This window comes from Empidonax traillii, unplaced genomic scaffold (assembly GCF_003031625.1).
Source record: "Empidonax traillii isolate 1590-97213 ecotype Southwest subspecies unplaced genomic scaffold, ASM303162v1 scaffold815:size503231, whole genome shotgun sequence".
Classification (NCBI taxonomy): domain Eukaryota; kingdom Metazoa; phylum Chordata; class Aves; order Passeriformes; family Tyrannidae; genus Empidonax; species Empidonax traillii.
The window spans coordinates 16,511-34,606 of record NW_020956008.1 but is presented as its reverse complement, the minus strand read 5'-3'; the positions used below and the strand labels follow the sequence as shown (position 1 = coordinate 34,606).

General features: G+C 37.7%; 1 protein-coding gene across 1 annotated transcript in view; it reads right to left on the bottom strand.

Annotated features, from left to right (window-relative positions):
- Window positions 1–15,821, bottom strand: part of LOC114066804 (nck-associated protein 5-like) — a gene marked incomplete at its 5' end in the record, with an annotated part of 103,532 nt that extends 87,711 nt beyond the window's left edge. Inside the window, 3 exons of the mRNA XM_027901786.1 lie at window positions 3,644–3,763; window positions 9,468–9,506; window positions 15,753–15,821. Coding sequence (XP_027757587.1) covers window positions 3,644–3,763; window positions 9,468–9,506; window positions 15,753–15,821 — 228 coding nt within the window. The remainder of the gene's footprint in view (window positions 1–3,643; window positions 3,764–9,467; window positions 9,507–15,752) is intronic.
- Between the last annotated feature and the right edge of the window lie 2,275 nt (window positions 15,822–18,096).

Genomic DNA, 18,096 nt, shown 5'->3' with positions numbered 1-18,096 from the left:
TCTTCACCTCAAATCAGTTTTGCTCTGCTCAGTTTTAAATCTTTGCCTATTATCCCCAACTATTTCTCCCACTTGCAGATGAAATACAAGGTGGCTCACTAAAATGGAGTTCCTGATTTTATTTCCCAAACCCCTCTTGCTATGACAGGCACTATATAATATCTTTTTAGCAACCACATTAAAAGAGGAAGATTAAGGCTGCTTGGGCAGAAGCTACTCTTGTGTGTCAGGTTTGAACTAAAACTATTGCTTTTTCTCACATGGTGCTGACACAAAACACTTTTCCAAGGCTTCATCACTTTAAAAAAATCTGTCCAGAGAGATTGCCTGAAAATAATAATAATAATAAGTTTATCAGTCTCCTCCTTATTTATCTACTGTAATACTGGTTCTGTAAAGCACACACTTCACAATGTTCCCAGAAAGACAGCGCAGCTCTTGAAACTGCCTACAGTATCAGAAGAGAAAAAAAAATCCTAAGGTACCTCTTTCTCCTCCTTACATTTTGCAGCAGAGACTGCATTCCTTATCTTTTCATGACAGGAGTGATCTGTGTAACTCCCTACAAGCAGTAAGCACACCAAAATTTCTGGCAGCAAACTTACATGGCAATATACACAATCACACGCAACACATATTGCTTTAAAAAATACTATTAGTTCCTTCAACTTCATAAGTACTTACACTTCTTGTAAATGCAAGAAAATGTAATGCTTTTAAGACCATTTTTATGGTGCAGATTCCTGAGGCAGTCATGAAAACCATATTACATGATTATTTTTTTGTTGTTGTTAAATTGGTAGCAAAGTCAGGTTTTTTTGAGCTGTGTGAGAAGCATGATGAAAACAAAAACAGTGCAATTGGTATAGCATGGAGGCCATTACTCTCCAGTCAAATTCAAAACACTTGCATCAATCTTTTAATTAAAAAATTGTGAATTATCTAATTTCTAAGACACATGAAACACATATTATTTGCTCTGCAATCAAACATACAGAAAACTAGGGTAATGGTGAAATATATTCCAATTTTTAAAATTTTTTAAGAAAGAAAACTATATTCTTGTTGAAATCTGAGAAGTAAAAATGTTTATGGTTTAAAAATACAAAAGCCTTCTAATGCCAAATGTAGAACAATTGGATGGTAATACACAACCAAATCACAGAAGCTGATATGCAGAAAAAGTAACTTATACTACTTGTTTTAGATTCTGCCCTCTACTGTGGCATTCCTCAAAATTTCTAGTTGTACTAAGTGTGACTACTCCTGGGATGAGATCAGCATTAAACAAAATCAAACTGTACTGTACCAGACAGCACAGGGAAGCTGAAAACACTCCCTGGCCCCAGTTAGCAGTATTTGCCCATTCACTCTGACTGGGGTCACAATTTGTCAGGAATGTCCTTAAGCACATATGTAGAACTTGCCTGCAGAGTGACATATTGAAACCAATATTTACTCACTGCTCTAAAACTGGGCTGTATGTGCATTTCCAAGAAGACATAATCCATACTGGGCTTTAATTCTATGCAGGCACACAACAGTATTTGTTTAATTTCAGTCCTAAGAAAACACCCTTCTTCGGATGTTTTTCAGATTTCGGACTTCAAGGTCACAGACTTCACCCCATTTATTTGAGTCTGAAGTACATTTAGAGGATAATTATATTTCTGGAAACTCACAAATTTACTGGGGTATTTTTTTTTGGTAAAAAAAAAAGACATATGAAATGTTTTAACAGAAGTTCTTCATTTTCTGATGTACACTGCAACTTGTTCCTTGCTTTTTTTTCCCCCAGGAGAGTTAAAACCTGTTGATAGCAACAGGAGCATAACAGTAAATTCTCCAGGAAGACATGGACTTTGCAAATGAACTTAATTCCCTTTTGTCCTCAGACAATAAAGATAAAGCAAGTGAAAAGCAGGGGGAGGGGAACCTATCCACATTAGTTCCTGCCAATCTGTGCAAGAACAATGATGTAAAATAGCTTGAATCCCTCAGGAGAACCTGTTTTTCATTTGGTTCTTTCTTCTACCTAGTACAAGTTCATCCCTTTCAACTTCTTTCACATCTGTGACACGATCTGGTTTCAAGGGACTCAAGTCAAAGCATTCATCCCAGTTTTCAGATGCTATCTAACAATTCCTTAACATTCCTAGAATAACCTGGCTTTATTAATGCCATACAAGGAATTGGGAATAAGAGCCATATATGTAATAATCAATGTACAGAGTATGACTTCTGTGCAATCCAACCCCAAACTAAGACTGGAGTCAGACACTTTGGAAAAAGAAAGAAAGAAAAAGAAAGAAAAAAAGAAGGAAGAAAGAAAGGAAGGAAGAAAGAAAGAAAAGAAAGAAAGCAAAGAAAGAAAGAAAAGAACAACCCCTAATCAGGAAGAAGGAGCAGGGGATCTGACTGTCAAAAGCAGAAGTGAGCAATAAGGATCAGTGTTGTGGGTGGGTCAGAAACTGTGAATGGATAAATATAAATCAGTCCTCTGGCATCTATACAGAGGTCTATGAAGGATGAACAGTTAAATAAAACAGGGAGGAAGGGACAAGAAATCAGAAGAGAGGAGGTCCTGACCTAGCAATACCTAAATCAACAAAAAATCAAGAGACAGAACAAGAACCTGAGGATAACTCAAGAATCCAGATCCCTGTGATGGTGACCTGGCACACCCTGCCTGTGTTTTAGAATTTCACAATAATTACAACTATTTTCTCTCACCATGGGGATTCCCTTGCCTTTAACAGCAGCTGTGAGAAGACCATGTTTCCTAAATAAAGAGACAAGCCTGATGAGAGTTAGCAGACCTCAGCTGTCGAGCAACAGTGGAAGAGCCAAATTTTACTTTGAGATACAGATGCAGAGCAGCAAGGATTTAAGTAAGATGCACATTTTATATCACTTATGTAGCTGACATGACCTGCAGAGGTTTAATTAGTCCTCATTTGCTGTTCTCCCAGCTCATGTTTGGATCTGTTGGAACTTCTGCGAAGTAATTCTGCTTCTAAAAAATGATGATAAAGTGATGGATTCATTCACAATAATGGACTTTGCCAAATGGAAAGGGATACTGAAACATCTCTTAGTATTCCAGAATGGCAAATGAGTGGGAGATAGGTCACTTGGTTTCTCAGCTATATCCTCCCTAAAGCACTGGCAAAAAAAAAAAATCACTCCAAGCTCGTGAAGATGTTCTTAAGCACTCGCAAGGAAGCCGAAACCAGGACAGTATCACATATGGCAAAAGTTAAATAAATGGGCTGTCTTCTCACAGGAAATTACACTGCTCACCATCAAGCAGAATGTTAAGGAATACGAGCTTCTTCCCTGCAGAGGGATAATGAACCCATATCATTCCATTTATCACAGTGAAGAAGCACCGAAAAAAGTAAGTTACTCTGCAGGTGTGCTCCTCTCTCCAAATTTGCACACAATATCTAGTCATAGTTCATTGGCACACACTTTCAATTTCAATGTGATCAGGTTATAGATAATGGATACTCTTCTAACATATTAAATCTATCAGCTGTCATTTCCCATTATTGACATAACCTTAAAAAGAAGAAAAGTATTTTATAATTGTAAGAAATATAAAGCCCATAGCCTGCTTTCTGCAAAGGCCATTTCCTACCTGAAGGAGGAGGTCAGAAGCTGGTTTGACTTTCTGCTGGAAAAGCACACTTAATGTTCGATTCTGTTGTTCCAAATCAAAAACTCTCATTTTCAGCTTTATACATTCCTCCCTCAGACCCTGCAGCACAAGGGAAAACGGGAAGGTTAGAATGCAGGTAACAGAAGCACTTACAAAATTCTAAGTAATGTCACGTACTAAGAAGAAATAAACATACAACTTTTAAAATAATATAAATCAGAAATGTGCTACTTCATTTTCTCTAGTTGTTTGATCCTCCAGGATAACGTTAAAATAACATTAAAATAATCTAGGTGCACCAGGGGAGGCTCAGATTGGATATTAGGAAAAATTTTGTAATGGAAAGGATTGTCAAGCATTGGAACAGGCTGCCCAGGAAAGTGGTGGAGTCACCAGCCCTGGAGATGTTTAAAAGCTGTGTAGATGTGGCACTTGGAGACATAGTTTAGTGTTGGGCTTGGCAGTGCTGGATTAATAGCCAGACTTGATGATCTTAAAGGACCTTTCCAATACAAGCAATTCTAGGATTCTATGGAAAAGCCCTCAAGCTGGCCATTAGAAGCACAGGTGAACTGTAAACCCATTAAAGTCATTAATGGTTTTCAGATACAGCAAATTATCTATCTATCTATCTATCTATCTATCTATCTATCTATCTATCTATCTATCTATCTATCTATCTATCTTCAATGTAAAACCTGCTTTTCCTGGCCATTTGGAGGAATAAAGGATTCTTTCAGAGAGAGGATTTTGGAGAAAGAGCAAAATCTGACACTACACTTTTCAGCATAATCTGTGCAGCTGTCTGTTTCAAGGTATAAGGGATTCATAAACCAAGCAAAGCAGTCTCCTGATAAACATTACTCATAAAAATAATAAGCTGCAGCCATATATAGCTTGGGGTTTTTTTTGGTTTGGTTTGGGTTTTTTTTGTTTTTTTAATTTACATTTCCAAAATACTTCCCCATATTCCTTAAATTTAGGACATTTGCTGCCCTGTGGTATTGCCTAGCTCCTTTTACTTTCCACCATATGAGAGTGGAGAAACAGGCCTCTAGATCCCCATATGCTGTCCTGTCAATACCATTAACAACACAATGACCTGGCTTTATGAGAAAACAACTCAGAGGAGGAAATTGTGATCAGATGCAGCTTAAATTCTTGCCTACAGTTGCTCCAGTCTCCGCTGTAACCAGCACTGAGGTTAAAAGAGGTGAACACACAATAAAATATGCTCATTTTGAGACTACTAGAAAATTGTAAACATCTTTTTATCCATATGAATCAGATTTTATGACACTACTGCATGAATGCAGTTATTTTCTCCTGATAGTTTCATAATATTTGTTTTAGGTTGGCTGTCAAGTGGCTGTTCAACTGAAATTGCTAGAGCCTTCCAACATGACCCCCAAAAATTCTTGAGTTTGATGCTTTGTAAAGCCCCAAAGCTTTGATTTCTATCAGTGAGACCTCTTATCCCTGGCCTTGCACATGGCAATCTCTAGTAGGAATAGAGATTGCAAGCATCAGGATCCATCATTATCTACCTTTAAAATTGAGCCTTGGCTGTTACAACAGTGCTTAACATTTCAACATTACTAAGTGAACTGAAAGGGAAAAATGAGTCACAGAAACTAACAATGCAGAAAAAATTTAAATCCTAGCAAGGCCTCTGCTCAAAACCTCCCTATGTTACAGTTTTAAAACTAGATGATTTATGCTTCAAACTTCAGAATTTCTGTAAAAAGTGAAATATAAGGTTGTAGATTACCCACCCAGATGCTATAAACCCTGCCAATGGTAATGCCCCGCATAGCCCAGAGGAGAAATGAGGCACATAAAGGTAGCAGTATTCTGGTAAAATAAAGTCTGAGTTTAGAAAGTTGGAAGTCCTAAAATTACCAATTAATAAAACTATCACATGTCTGAAGCCTATAATTCCTCTCCTGTGGGCAAAACGACTAGCTATTAAGATAGCAATCTCCCACATATTTAAGGTATTCCTATGGTTTCACTATAGTAATATCCGAGCATCCCTCTGGTCTTGCTTTATCTCTTTAGTGTGAATGAGACTCACTCTTCTCCAAAATGGGATCCAATGCCCTTATTAGAGGGTCCCCACTATGCTCTTCCTCTGAACATGCTTCTTTCTGTTTTAATTAATACTAAATTCACCTTTTATTTAATTGAGGAAAAGGAAGAAGAAATAACTATCATACGAGTAAAAAAGTATTCTCCTGAATATACTCCTATAGAATAGACTAATACGCAAAAATAGATGCACAGATAACAAAACTATTTCATTAAGCAGTATAACTCAAATTTCAAGCTGTTGATAAAAGTCTTACATGGAAAAAATATAAACAGTTCCCAGCACTCCAATTACCTCATGATATATAAGAAGTCTTTGGGTGGAAGGAGAAAGAATGGATGTTTTCAGTAAATATCATAACATGCAGGTTTGTCTCAAATAATTTTGTTGTTTTTCTGGCTTTCTAAGTTTCCTAGAGGTAAAATTTTCTATTAGCAAGTGGTAGAAAATCCACAGAATTTTGCTACATAAACTTTGTGAAATTTTGCTGTTTGGCTAATTCAGTACAAACCTCAAGTTAATAGAGTTTCTCCACAAGCTCAGCAAAAAAATTTCTCATGTTAGAGAAATTCTATATGTATTGCAATGAATTATATACCTGAAAAGTGAACATTTAAGACTGTAATTCCATTTCAAGGATTCGGTGACATTGTTAAATCACTCAAGCTTTGCTCACTCAATTTGTGTCACCAGATTCCCTCAGCGGAATCAGAGTCTTTCCACATGCTGGCGAGTGCACAGGGCTGCATTCCTTACATTACAGCATGTACTTAATTTAGGCAAAAATTAGTCCTTGAGGGACAATTTCAAATTCACCACAAAGCCCACGCAGTGTGCGCCACTGTACAAAATCACTCTGCTCCGTTTTCTGAAAGCTCTCAGATTTTCTCCATGCCTTGCTGTGCCCCAGAGGTGTGTTATCTCTCTGTGGCATGACTGGCTCTGTCTTACTGCTCAGCTGCATGACGGTGGATTTATCTGTTTACTAGTTACTACTTGGGTTCTGATATCTACCTTTTCGGGACTGGTGTGAGGAGTGCAATTTCCTCTTTATTGTGTGCTATTGTGTTCCTGCCTTTTCTTATAAAAGGACTTGTATGAACGGTGTCAGGAGCACTATAACAGTTAATATTCATTAGCATTTAGAAGAGTACCCTCTTTCCTCTTTCTATGGATATTAAATTGCCTGTTATTACTCAGTAATAGGTAAGCAGCTGTTAAACCCCATCAACCCTAAGTAAATCACTTTATTAAATGTATTCAAATCTGGTTTTATTGTATCCATATGAACTCCTTGGTTCCTATGGGTTTGGGAGAGTTCATTACTGAGAAAGTATGCAGTCATCAAAATGTCTGACACCTTTGCAAAGGGAATCAGGAAGCTCATCTCTTCACTGGGGAAACAATCATAATATTCCCAAATTAGAGATTAATATATTGAGATTAACCCTCTGGTAAATATTTCATCACATATGGTTTTATAATACAAAATGTGTATGAGCCTTTTGGGTACATTAACATGAGAAAATAACTCAATTTCCATTGAAACTGCATTGAAAAACAGATTTGAGATTTTTTTAAAAAATGGCTTAAGTTATATCTCTAAAAGGTGTCACAGCAATAGCTCTGCAGGCTCTGCAGTCCTCTGATCACGCACAGACCATGCACATATGTGTGCACAGAGTAACACAGCACTGTCAGCAACAGTGCAAGCTTCCCTGGACGTTGTGGCTTGCACAAACCACCTCCAAGCTGCAACACTTCCCACTGCTGAAAGGCAATATCCCTCTCCCAAAGTAAAAGGCTTTGTTGGGCATCTAAAAACCATGGGATTGAACAATGATACTTTCAACCCTAACCCGTGGTAACAACTGTGTGGCTGTTCTGTGATCACAGCTGTTGAGTGAACAGATTTAAGGAATGTTATTACTTCTGTATTCCTGATGTCAACTCGGGTCACAGGAATGTGTTATCTATGTAATGGGCAACTGCACCCTCCAGAGTCTTGCATCACACACCTACAGGTCACCTGAACATCTCTGTCTTCAGGACAGGATACTCCAGAGCAGAAGTAATGAGGTCAGAACATCTCCTTGCACATCTTTTAATCTGTACAGGATGTCATAAAACTGATTCCCCAAAAAAATCTGCCCAGAAGGGAGCTCAGAAGGGTATCCAGCCTTCTCCTTGATGAGTGGGGTGGTCAAAGGAAACTTTCTGCACCCGTTTACAATTCATTTAGGTGCAGATGGTTCTGGGTGCTGATGTTTGTCTATCTCCTGGTCAGGGCACATTCCTCACTTTCAGGAGATAATTTGGCAGAGTTAAAGGCCATCTCACCCACATCTGAGCCGTGTAGGAGCCACCTTGCAGCTATGCCTGTACCCAGCTCCTGCCTCCTTGATCCTGAGCTGCATCCCGACTCCATGGCTTGGCTTCACCGGAACCTGTCTCCTCTCCATGGACCTCCTGCCCAGGAAACACAGGCCTGACCCTGACCACTGCCTCCAGGTCTGACCCTGACCCTGGGGCTCCACATCCTCCCTGTCCCACTGTCCCCCTCCGGGACACCGCTTTGCAGGGGGCACTCTGAGTAACATTGAATGGACTGAATGATGTCCACGAGGGAGGCGTTGGAGCTTCCTCAAAAACTATTTGCATCTGTTAAAGCTTTTGGGCATGTGGCAGAGATTTTTGATTATTTTAACTTGGTGTTTCTCACTGCATTTTAAAAACATTATTACTTGTCCTGTCATTAAGTGTAGACAAAACGTTTATATTCTGCTTTGCACTGTCTGCATTAAAAGACTGCATTTATGTCTCTTTCAGAATCATCTTTTAAAAACTAAATGATCCAAAACATTTTAATAATGCCATATTCATCAAGTGGTCTAGATCTCACAAAGGATCATTTCATGAATATTGAAGTGTTCATAGCTTATTATTATAGATCTTTATATTTTGATTGTCTTTCCCCCTTCCCCCTTCAACAAAATAAAATCATGGAATCATCTTTGACTCAAAGACCACTTCAGAAAACTGAAACTTCAGACATGACTCGATCCAGAACAGACCTTTATAGCAGCCATAGGGAATCTTTTCATTCTGCCAGGTTTGTTATCACCCTACAAGAATTTTGGCTTTGCAGTTCTTCCCTTGCTTACCCAGGAGAACGGATCAGGAGACAATAAAAGGTTTTTTAAGATAAAGTACAGATTCTCTGTTGCGGGTCCCTAGCCCTTAAGTTGAGTAGCTGAAGGCCATTCTATACAAGGAGCCTTGTCTTTTCCTCAGAAAGGCATAGGCTCACACCAGGAATGTGAGTGAATGTGAGTGTGCCAGATGTTGACATAAACCTGTTTCACATTCCACAGGAATGGAATGTGGGAGCAACACAACTCATTAGGGGTAGGTAATGCAAAAATCACCATCAGGAGGAAGGATTTTCAGATGCTTTTGTGTCAATACTTAGTAAAAAGTGAATATGGGTCCCGTACTCAAGGCTTCAAGATATCCAGACTCATAGATTTTCATTTCTCAAAAGTCAAGATTATAGAATCCTGACTTTGGGCCTGACATGTGGCAGCCTTGGTAACTCATGTGTGCACAGTTTAAAAAGTTTATACTATGCAAATATATATGTATCTCTCAAATGAGCAATGAACATCTGCAAGCTCCAAGTTACACCACAATACCCAAATCACAACTTACCTTTTGAGTAAGTAGAGCCTGAACAACCTGATTAGCTACCTGAAAGAAATACGTAAAAAAAAAATTAAGTATTTTATCATGTGTGGTTTTGCATAACAATACCTTCTTTTGAGACTTTACACTCTACTTTCCACCTACAACCACCATCAATTCTAGTATTTTCATTATTTACAAGTACTTTAATATAGTATAATACTAGAAATAATACTAGTAAGATGGTATTAGTAAGAATATATAATACTAATAAGAATAATACTAGTAAGATAATACTAATAAGAATATATGAAACGCATATCAACTACTTCTGTGCTAGTCCTCATTATAAAATAATGTATATTGTATCAATTGCAGTGTGACATGATGGACATTTGGTTAACTCCTGTTGTCTCTCCTTTGGAGTAGATTAAACTTTCACAGTTCTATATGCAGCTGGTGTGCATCAGCATGGATTGACAGCATTCACTACAGAGGATTTTTACCAGCCAAGGATGGAGTTCTGAATGTTTTCATGAAGTTTAATTGTTTCTTGATTAAATATTGACAAAACGGTACATCTATCATGACAAGCAGAAACCATAAAGTGCCACAGAAAATTAAAGTACCTACTGTCATCGAAATGTGGTTGGAAGGCATTCACCCCACACAGCATAATTGACTTGAATGAGATTACACACCATTGATTAGCAGAACTATATATTCAACAGGGAATTTTTGAGGTTATTTATTTTATACATCCTGTCTGATTTCCATTTACCAGCCAGCACAGGGGCAGGGAAGTGGAAGAAGGAGGGAAAATAAGAAGGACTGAGATAAATTTTCTGTTGATGATGTCTTACTTGAATGTTCAAAACCAAAAATGCACGTTACCACACAATGCACTGGTCTATGCTTTTGCTCCTGCATTTAGGCAGAGCAACTAGAGATCTCTCTCTCTGTGCAAAAAGAGATTTCTGATTTGGTTTTGGTTTACAGAAATATACAGTAAAGCATATGCATTGATTCTTCTTCCTCTTGGTAAATTAAATAAGGTCCCCACACCACTGATGTGAACTGAGTTGGGAGAAAAGGGCTACAGTTAATTCACTTCTGTAAATAATTTAGCTCTGTTAGATCCAGAAGTTACATTTGATTCATACTCTCATAAAATTGCCTAGTATCAATTTTTTTTTTTTTTGTTATTTTCCAAACGAGTCCTGAACTTCAGGCAGCCTGTGGAACAACGATCCCATAAAGTGGCTCTATACATGATTTAACAGAAGACACAGACTAATATTAGAACAGTAATAACCAACAGAAGTAAACATGTTACGGTTTTGAAAACCCGTGTGCCTTGCCCTACAGGCTCTCAGGCTCCCACATCCGACAGTGTTCCTTCTGGCAAGTACTTTTAACGTCTGTTTGCTCTACCTGAAAATTGAACAAACCATATCGAATACATAATTCCCTCACTCTCTGACACGGAGTTATTTTACCAAGGAAGAACTAAGAGGCTCTTTGAAGTGTGCACTAGTCACTCACAACAGAATAGCCTACAAAATGACTCCTACAGCTCTACATATTGTACAGAGGAGTGTAAATGGCGTAATCTTCCAAATGGGCAAAACCTGAACTTGCTGATGCATATATGACAAATTTTCCAGCTTTTGAGTGTATGAAGCTAGGTATCTAAATGGAAGTACCTGCCAGTGATCCATAGCACACATGGATCTCAATAAGAGAGATATATAACTAGTTTTTTTACAAAATAGGTTGGGGTGTTTTTTATTTTTTTTAGCAGCTTGACAAACTGTGTTGCTATTACCATTCAAGATTTTCAGGTCTGTATTTTTGGTATTCAGCAGGAACAGAGGTAGGAAGCCTTCAGTGAAATGTTCTGCAGTTACTAAAATTAATTTAGCAGTCAATAAGTGGAACCATAGCCAAATTGCATTTCAAATGAGGTTGCCATTCCACTCCTACAGCAGATGGAAATAAGTTGCTAAGCTCAACAATCTACTTCATTTAAACTTACAGGTATCGGGAGACACTATGGATATGAATGAACAACATGAACCAGCCCTATGAAACTGACAGTCACAATGTCAGCAACTGTAGAAACTGGAACCACTGAAGGCAGAGGGATTGACTTCTGAGATGCAGAGAATGTGAAATTCCCTCTTATATGAGGTGTAACTGTGGCTCAATCCCAGTAAAAAGCAGGCTGTAAAATTACTTGACCTGTGATTCATGCAATTAATCAAGGTGAAACAAGGAATAGAATAGAGATGGCTGCTCCTTGGTCTGCTATTTTGCAGAAGATGACACTCCTTGCTTTCACACTGCCTGCCTTTCCTTTGAACTTAACAGCCAGGATCCTTAGGTGACATTTCCTTCTCTGGATTGCAATGAAAGAGATAAAAGATCCTGCTTCATTTTTTCTTTATGTAATTATGTTTACATATACATGTCATAAAATGTTCTCAATAGAAAATGTATAAAAGAATGAATCAAAGAAAAGAGACCCCAGTGTGACATCTGTTATACCTCTTACAAGTACTGATATTTTACACAGCTGTCTTTAATGCAGGATTCCATATGCACAAAGACATTTCAAGCGTACTAAAATGAAAAACCTTATTTTTTATTCAAATCTTAAAAGCAGAATGCCTTTTTAAGATAACTTTGCATTTCTGATTAGTTAATCCTTAAAATATCAGCAAAAATATCATCTACCCTAAGTTGCAAAATTTCCTGCATGGAAGTATGGGGAAGCTTGAAAGAAATCTTAGCTGGCACAGTGATGTGAATAACCATGACATTACCACTTATCAATAAACTGAGAGCTGAATTCCAGAATAGGAAACTAAGATTAAGTATGTTAACCTCAAGGCCCAAAGGTACAAGAGGACAACCCTCAGTTTTGCATTAAATTTTCCAGAGAGAGAAAGATACGTTTATGGAGTATTTCTGAAATTAAATGAGCTCTTCTCTTATTTATCAAGTACTGGAACATTTCAACGATATCTTCTTCCAAATAGTGTTCTAAAGTTTTTTACTTGTACACTTCAGAGATGAACAATTATTTTAAAATCAGTGAATAATTGTTAAAATTCATAAAGGACTCATTCAGTTTGACCCATATGCTTTTCAGATTTAATCTCTCTGAACATTTGAGATTCATTGAATTTTATCATGAAAATGATTACAGAGCGTGCATTTTTATGTCACAGTTGCAAGCATTCATACAATATTAAATGTGGGGCATTGTGTGAATGAAAAGAACTGCGTAAAATAATTGATTTAAAAAAAAAAGAAAAATGAGATAAAATAATGGCAAGCATAGCTTTAAAAACTCAGCTCTGGTATCTTTTAGCTACAGACAGACAGAAAAATCACAGTGGCTATTTTTACTTCCTTCACATGCAGCTTAATGGCCACCAAAACCTCAGCAGAAAGCTCACTGTGCATAGCAAGAGTCCTCATCACACTGCAGTGAGGCCTGAGGGACCAAGCAGGTCCTACTGGCAGGGTGGCCAGATTAAATGATGCTTGAATGCCCTGAGCAGAGTTTGCCTGTGCCCAGGGGAGAAAAGCTGTAATTTGATGATGCTGAGTGATGAGTGAAAGATGGCAGCATTCTCTCAATAGTTACCAAATGATGCTCCCAACTTTCACTACCTCAAGGGCCTGTCAAGCTCCCCAAACATGTAACCAGGGAGCATGGCTAGGTGGTAGCTTTGGAGGAAAGCTTTGCTTGTGCTTCAGCCCAGGAGAAGTTCAATGCACTCAAAACTAATAGGACTGCAGATGCAAAATTAAAATAACGGTTGTCGTAAGCACTCAAATGTTTTGGTGACAGGTTAAGCTCTCTCAGGTTTGGGTGTGACCACAGCCTTGTGTGCTCAGGAACAGCTGTTTTCCTCCCTTTAAACCTGCCAGGTCTCCCTGGGGCAAAGCGAGGATGCAGCACAGACAGATCCACAGCTGCAGAGGATACATCTGCTCCCAAAAGCTGCTGAAGAAGTTCTGAAGCCCTAACCGGGGAAGGTCTGAAGGGATTTTCCCCTTTGAGAAGTAGGTTTGCTGTAAGATAAGTTAAGAACAAAGGAAGCAGCAGGTTTAATGCCTTAAAGGAAAGAAGTTTCCAAGTGGAATATTTTTTTCTTTTTTCTTTTTTTAAAGTATTTACTGAAAGCATTTTATGTCCTTAAGATCTCCAGTAAGAATCCCTGCCTAGAAAGGACTTTGTCACATACAAAATATCCTCAGAAGAATTTAGTTGGAAGTAAAGGTTCTCCAATCATTGTTTGGGTTATTAAATAATTACATTTATGTCTCATCTCCTATTCTCATCATTGCTACTATAAAGAAGGAGGGTGAGAATGCACGATTTCTTGTGAAGCTCCAGCAAAGCAATGCGCTCAGGGGGATGCTAACCTGGGAGTCCTACAGAACCTGCAATTATTAAATATGATTTTCTTGCCTCACTCACTGGCAACAACTTCTTCACCTCAGTGACCAGAAAGGATTAGGTCCTAGCTTGTGTCAGCTAAAACAATGGTGGTTACAGTGCCACTGCCAAAGCATTGTGTGAGCTGAGAGAGGAAGGAGAAGAAAACAGTGATAGAAAGCCATGGAGAAAGAACCAGAGAGGTCACTGCACACAAAACAGAACATGGAAAAAAAAAAAAAAGAAAAAAAATAAACAAAAAATAAAGTAGGAAAGCACAAATCCACAGGTGATGAGAAGCAGTTTCTCCTGAAAAAAGTTGACACAGTGGGAGAAGATGGATACTGCTGTGATAATACAGAAGGACTGAAAACAGGCAATGTAATGTTGAAGATATTGAAGTTCAGAGCATAGTTTGAAATGATTATTTGATCTTTATACTGAAACAGCATGTAAAAAACACAAGTCTGGGTCAGAAATTCATCGTGTTACTGTAAACAGAATAAAAGCATATCCTCTGTCCTTATAATCTGCATGGAGTGTTTTGCTGAAATGGACAGTTCTAGTGCTTTACTCATTTCCAAAATTAATTATGTAAGCAGATTTTGTCCTAGACAATCAGAAAATAATTTTAAGTCGAGCTCTGTAATTTAAACTGAAGTTAGTAATTATATGGTAATTTCATCCTTATCACCAGGATATCCATATATCATTCAAGTGTGCAAGGAAAGCAGTGACTCAGGCCAATGCAGATGAAGGCTCTGCTGGTATTCCAGTGCCACAGAACAGGCACAGCATGACCTAGTGGGAAAGTGTATCTGCACGTCTTTTACTCCAGCTCCCCGATAAAAATACGCTACAGAGGCAAAAGTGCAGACTTGCTGATGAAAATCTGCACTATTGTGAAGGTTTCTTGTACCAGAGCAGTGCTGCTCACACCACTAACACTTCAGCAAATGTAGATTAAAAATTTAAAAAGCTGGTACGAAGACAAGGATTGTCATCTGCGCTGGGTGGATTTGCATGCTCACGCAGTCTTTTCTCAAAGGTGCAGCTGGTGTAGTTTTTGTTTTGTTCTGTTTGCGTGTTACCTAATTACTTATGCCACTACACATTCTCATTATGGAATGGGTAAGCAATTTATGCCGAGCAACTCTTCCAGCTACTAAAAGTCTAAAAACTATTTTAAAACTCAGAAGAGCCTTATTTCAGGATAAATAGGAGGAACAAATAAGCATCAGTATACACCTGAAGAAAGCTCCATTCAATAGGACACATTAGACATTTCAGGAACGTAAACACTGCTGGAGTGCTCAGACAGTAAGTGATGGGTGAATTATATTGCAGCTGTAACTGGAAGTTCTGAGCAGAAGCTGAGCCATGTAGTAGAAGTGAGCCAACAGCTCGAGAGAACCCAGCATAAAAAGCTGTGTATGTAACCCTAAGGGGGAGCTGAGAGACTAAAATTCCAGAATTACAGAATGCATTACAGAGAAAAGCTGGGGGACTCCTGATGGAAGAAGCCACTGCCACACGTGTTCCACTCTACAGAAAAGAGGGAGAACACAACACCAAATAGGCAAAGTATAATTTTCTCCTCCAAATGAAAGCAACGAGTTCCAAATATTGGTCACAGGACATCAACTTTTCAGTGAAGAGGCGTGGTCAAAAGAGGATTTACAGCAGAGGTCATGAAGAACAATACGTTTGACTGCCAGGCACATGTTCTTGGAATTAATTAGAATGAGCTAATACTGGAAAACTGCAGAACAATGTCAACCTTGCAAGAGAAGGAGAGATTCATTTGTATTCATTTAATTATAGTACAGGTAAAACCAAGTTTTTATCTACCTTACCTCATCGAGACATCTTTCATACTGTTCTCTCTGATTTTCATTTTCCAGAGCCAGTGCTGAATTCTCTGCCTAGAGTAAAATAGATTAAATAAATAAATATGCAAATTAATCAAAGAATGTCTTGTACTACATGACAACTCATAAAAATTCTCAGAGGGCTTACTTATTGTACTTCTTCACGATCCAGAATAAAATGCACCATGCAATTTATTTTGCTACAAGTTGGTATTTTGAGTAAAACCATAAGTGACATTCATTTTCAAGATTATTCACACAGCACATTACAGTTGAGAACAATATCACAGCAGATATTCCACGTATGTCCACCATCTCATCTTGTCAGGTGCAATAGAGTCGGTAATGAAATATTATAAAAGATATTGACATATTTTCTCTTCCTCTCCCTTTTCTGTCTAGAGTGAACTTGCTACCTGAGAACCATTTGGAAGCAAACAGAGGCAGCTACTATCATAGGAAACAAAAGGCAATCTTACATCAACTTAACTGTGGCAGGTCTTCATAAGCCTGGTTTGTGCAGTGGGGAACCCCAGGAATCCCATTATTTCAAGAATGAGAGGTATTTTACTACATCTAAATGCAATCTTGAAGTCAGAATTGGTTTTTTTGCTCACATATGTAATTTTAAATATGATAAAGTTTCCTTTACAGTAGGGTCTTTCATCTATCTTTAATTTCCATTATGCTCACATTTTTTGTCATAGTGAAAACTTCAAAATGGCACAATCTGCTGCGTAAATCACAGTAACTCAAAGTATTTGCCTATATATGCATTGACTTTAGGAATTTTTACAGTATGAGAAAAGTAAAACTCCAAAGTGTGCCACATACAGTGGCATCAGAGCAAGTGTCAACTAGTTATTTCTTAAAGACTGAGAAACTAAAACAATATATATAAAAATCCATGAGTAATCTATCAAAACTGGCTCTAGGAATCCCTCTGTCTCCCATGCGTAACGTCACATCACACAGCCATAACACCAAAATCAATGCCTTCACATAATTACAACCATTATGCAATTTACAGTTCTTGTTTCACTTCAATCTTCTGTCAACCTATAAAACTTAAACAAATGCTCTTCCAAAGGAATTGTGGTTACACAAAGAAACAGTCCTAAATATAGTTAACATCTATAGTTTTAGAGAAAAATTAATACAATGTACTGTATGGAAAGGTTCTGTGGAAAGATGCGCATTTCTCTCTTCCTTGTTGAGACAATGATTCAACAAAATAAGAATTCCAAGTCCAATAAATTGATTTATTAAAAACAATTTCAAATTGAGCTAAATAATAAAAAATAAGATCATGAAGGAAAAGCAAATATACATCATTATCCAGCACACTGAAAAAGAGTAAAAACATAAAGCGTGGCAAGAAACAAGGGCATATAGAGTTTACTTATTTAAAAGTCTAAATAAGCAACTGTACAGAATAAGTGCTTTATCTCGAGGGTACAATTAAGCCAGCAAAGGTGGTAAAATGCTCTGCATCATATTTTCTCAATGTCACCTACGAATGGGTTCAACATATTGCTATAAAGAGTCTATGGGTGATCCTGCAGAGAGCACTGTGAGATGAGGCAGCAAAAAGTGCAGATGCAGAAGTAAGTAGCAAAGTAGAAACAGAAGCTGCAAAAGCAAAAACAACAGTAAGAAATCATAGGCTGGAGGGTAAATAGTCCTCCACCCTGAAGAGGCTATCATATATAGTTCTGTCTGCTTTTACAGACACACTCTTGCAGATTGACTGATAAAACAGAGATGTTTGCTACATAAAAGTGTATTTCTGAGTTAAAGATTTTGAGATGTTTTCTTTATGAATATCCTCCTAAAACGACATCCAAAACAAATACTTCTTACTGTTTTGAAACAATCATTACAGGATTAGTCTGCACAGACTTTAACTCACATATGTTAGTAAACCTATGGATTTAGGTTTTAACTCTCATTTTCATTAACATAAAAATATTTTGTATGATTTGATCCTAAAATAGTTTGGGCAGGCTCCTCCCACACAGATATGCATAAAAGAACTACAAAACATACTTGTACTACATAAAGTACCCAGAGAGCTCCCCATGCTTCTCTTATTCCATATTTTGGAATGCTGTAAGGCTATAAAATGGAAGCAAAGTCTTCTTGGATCTGTTCTGAATCTCTGATTTCAGTGAGTGATTCCTTTACAAATAGGCTACTAAAATTAGGAAATTTAAGCTTGAAAGCATTATAAATAAATGTTACATTTCATCTCTTACTAAGCCACAGTGGAAACATCTGTATAATAAAACATATTCTCACACCACTGGCTTCAAAAGTGTAGTGAAAG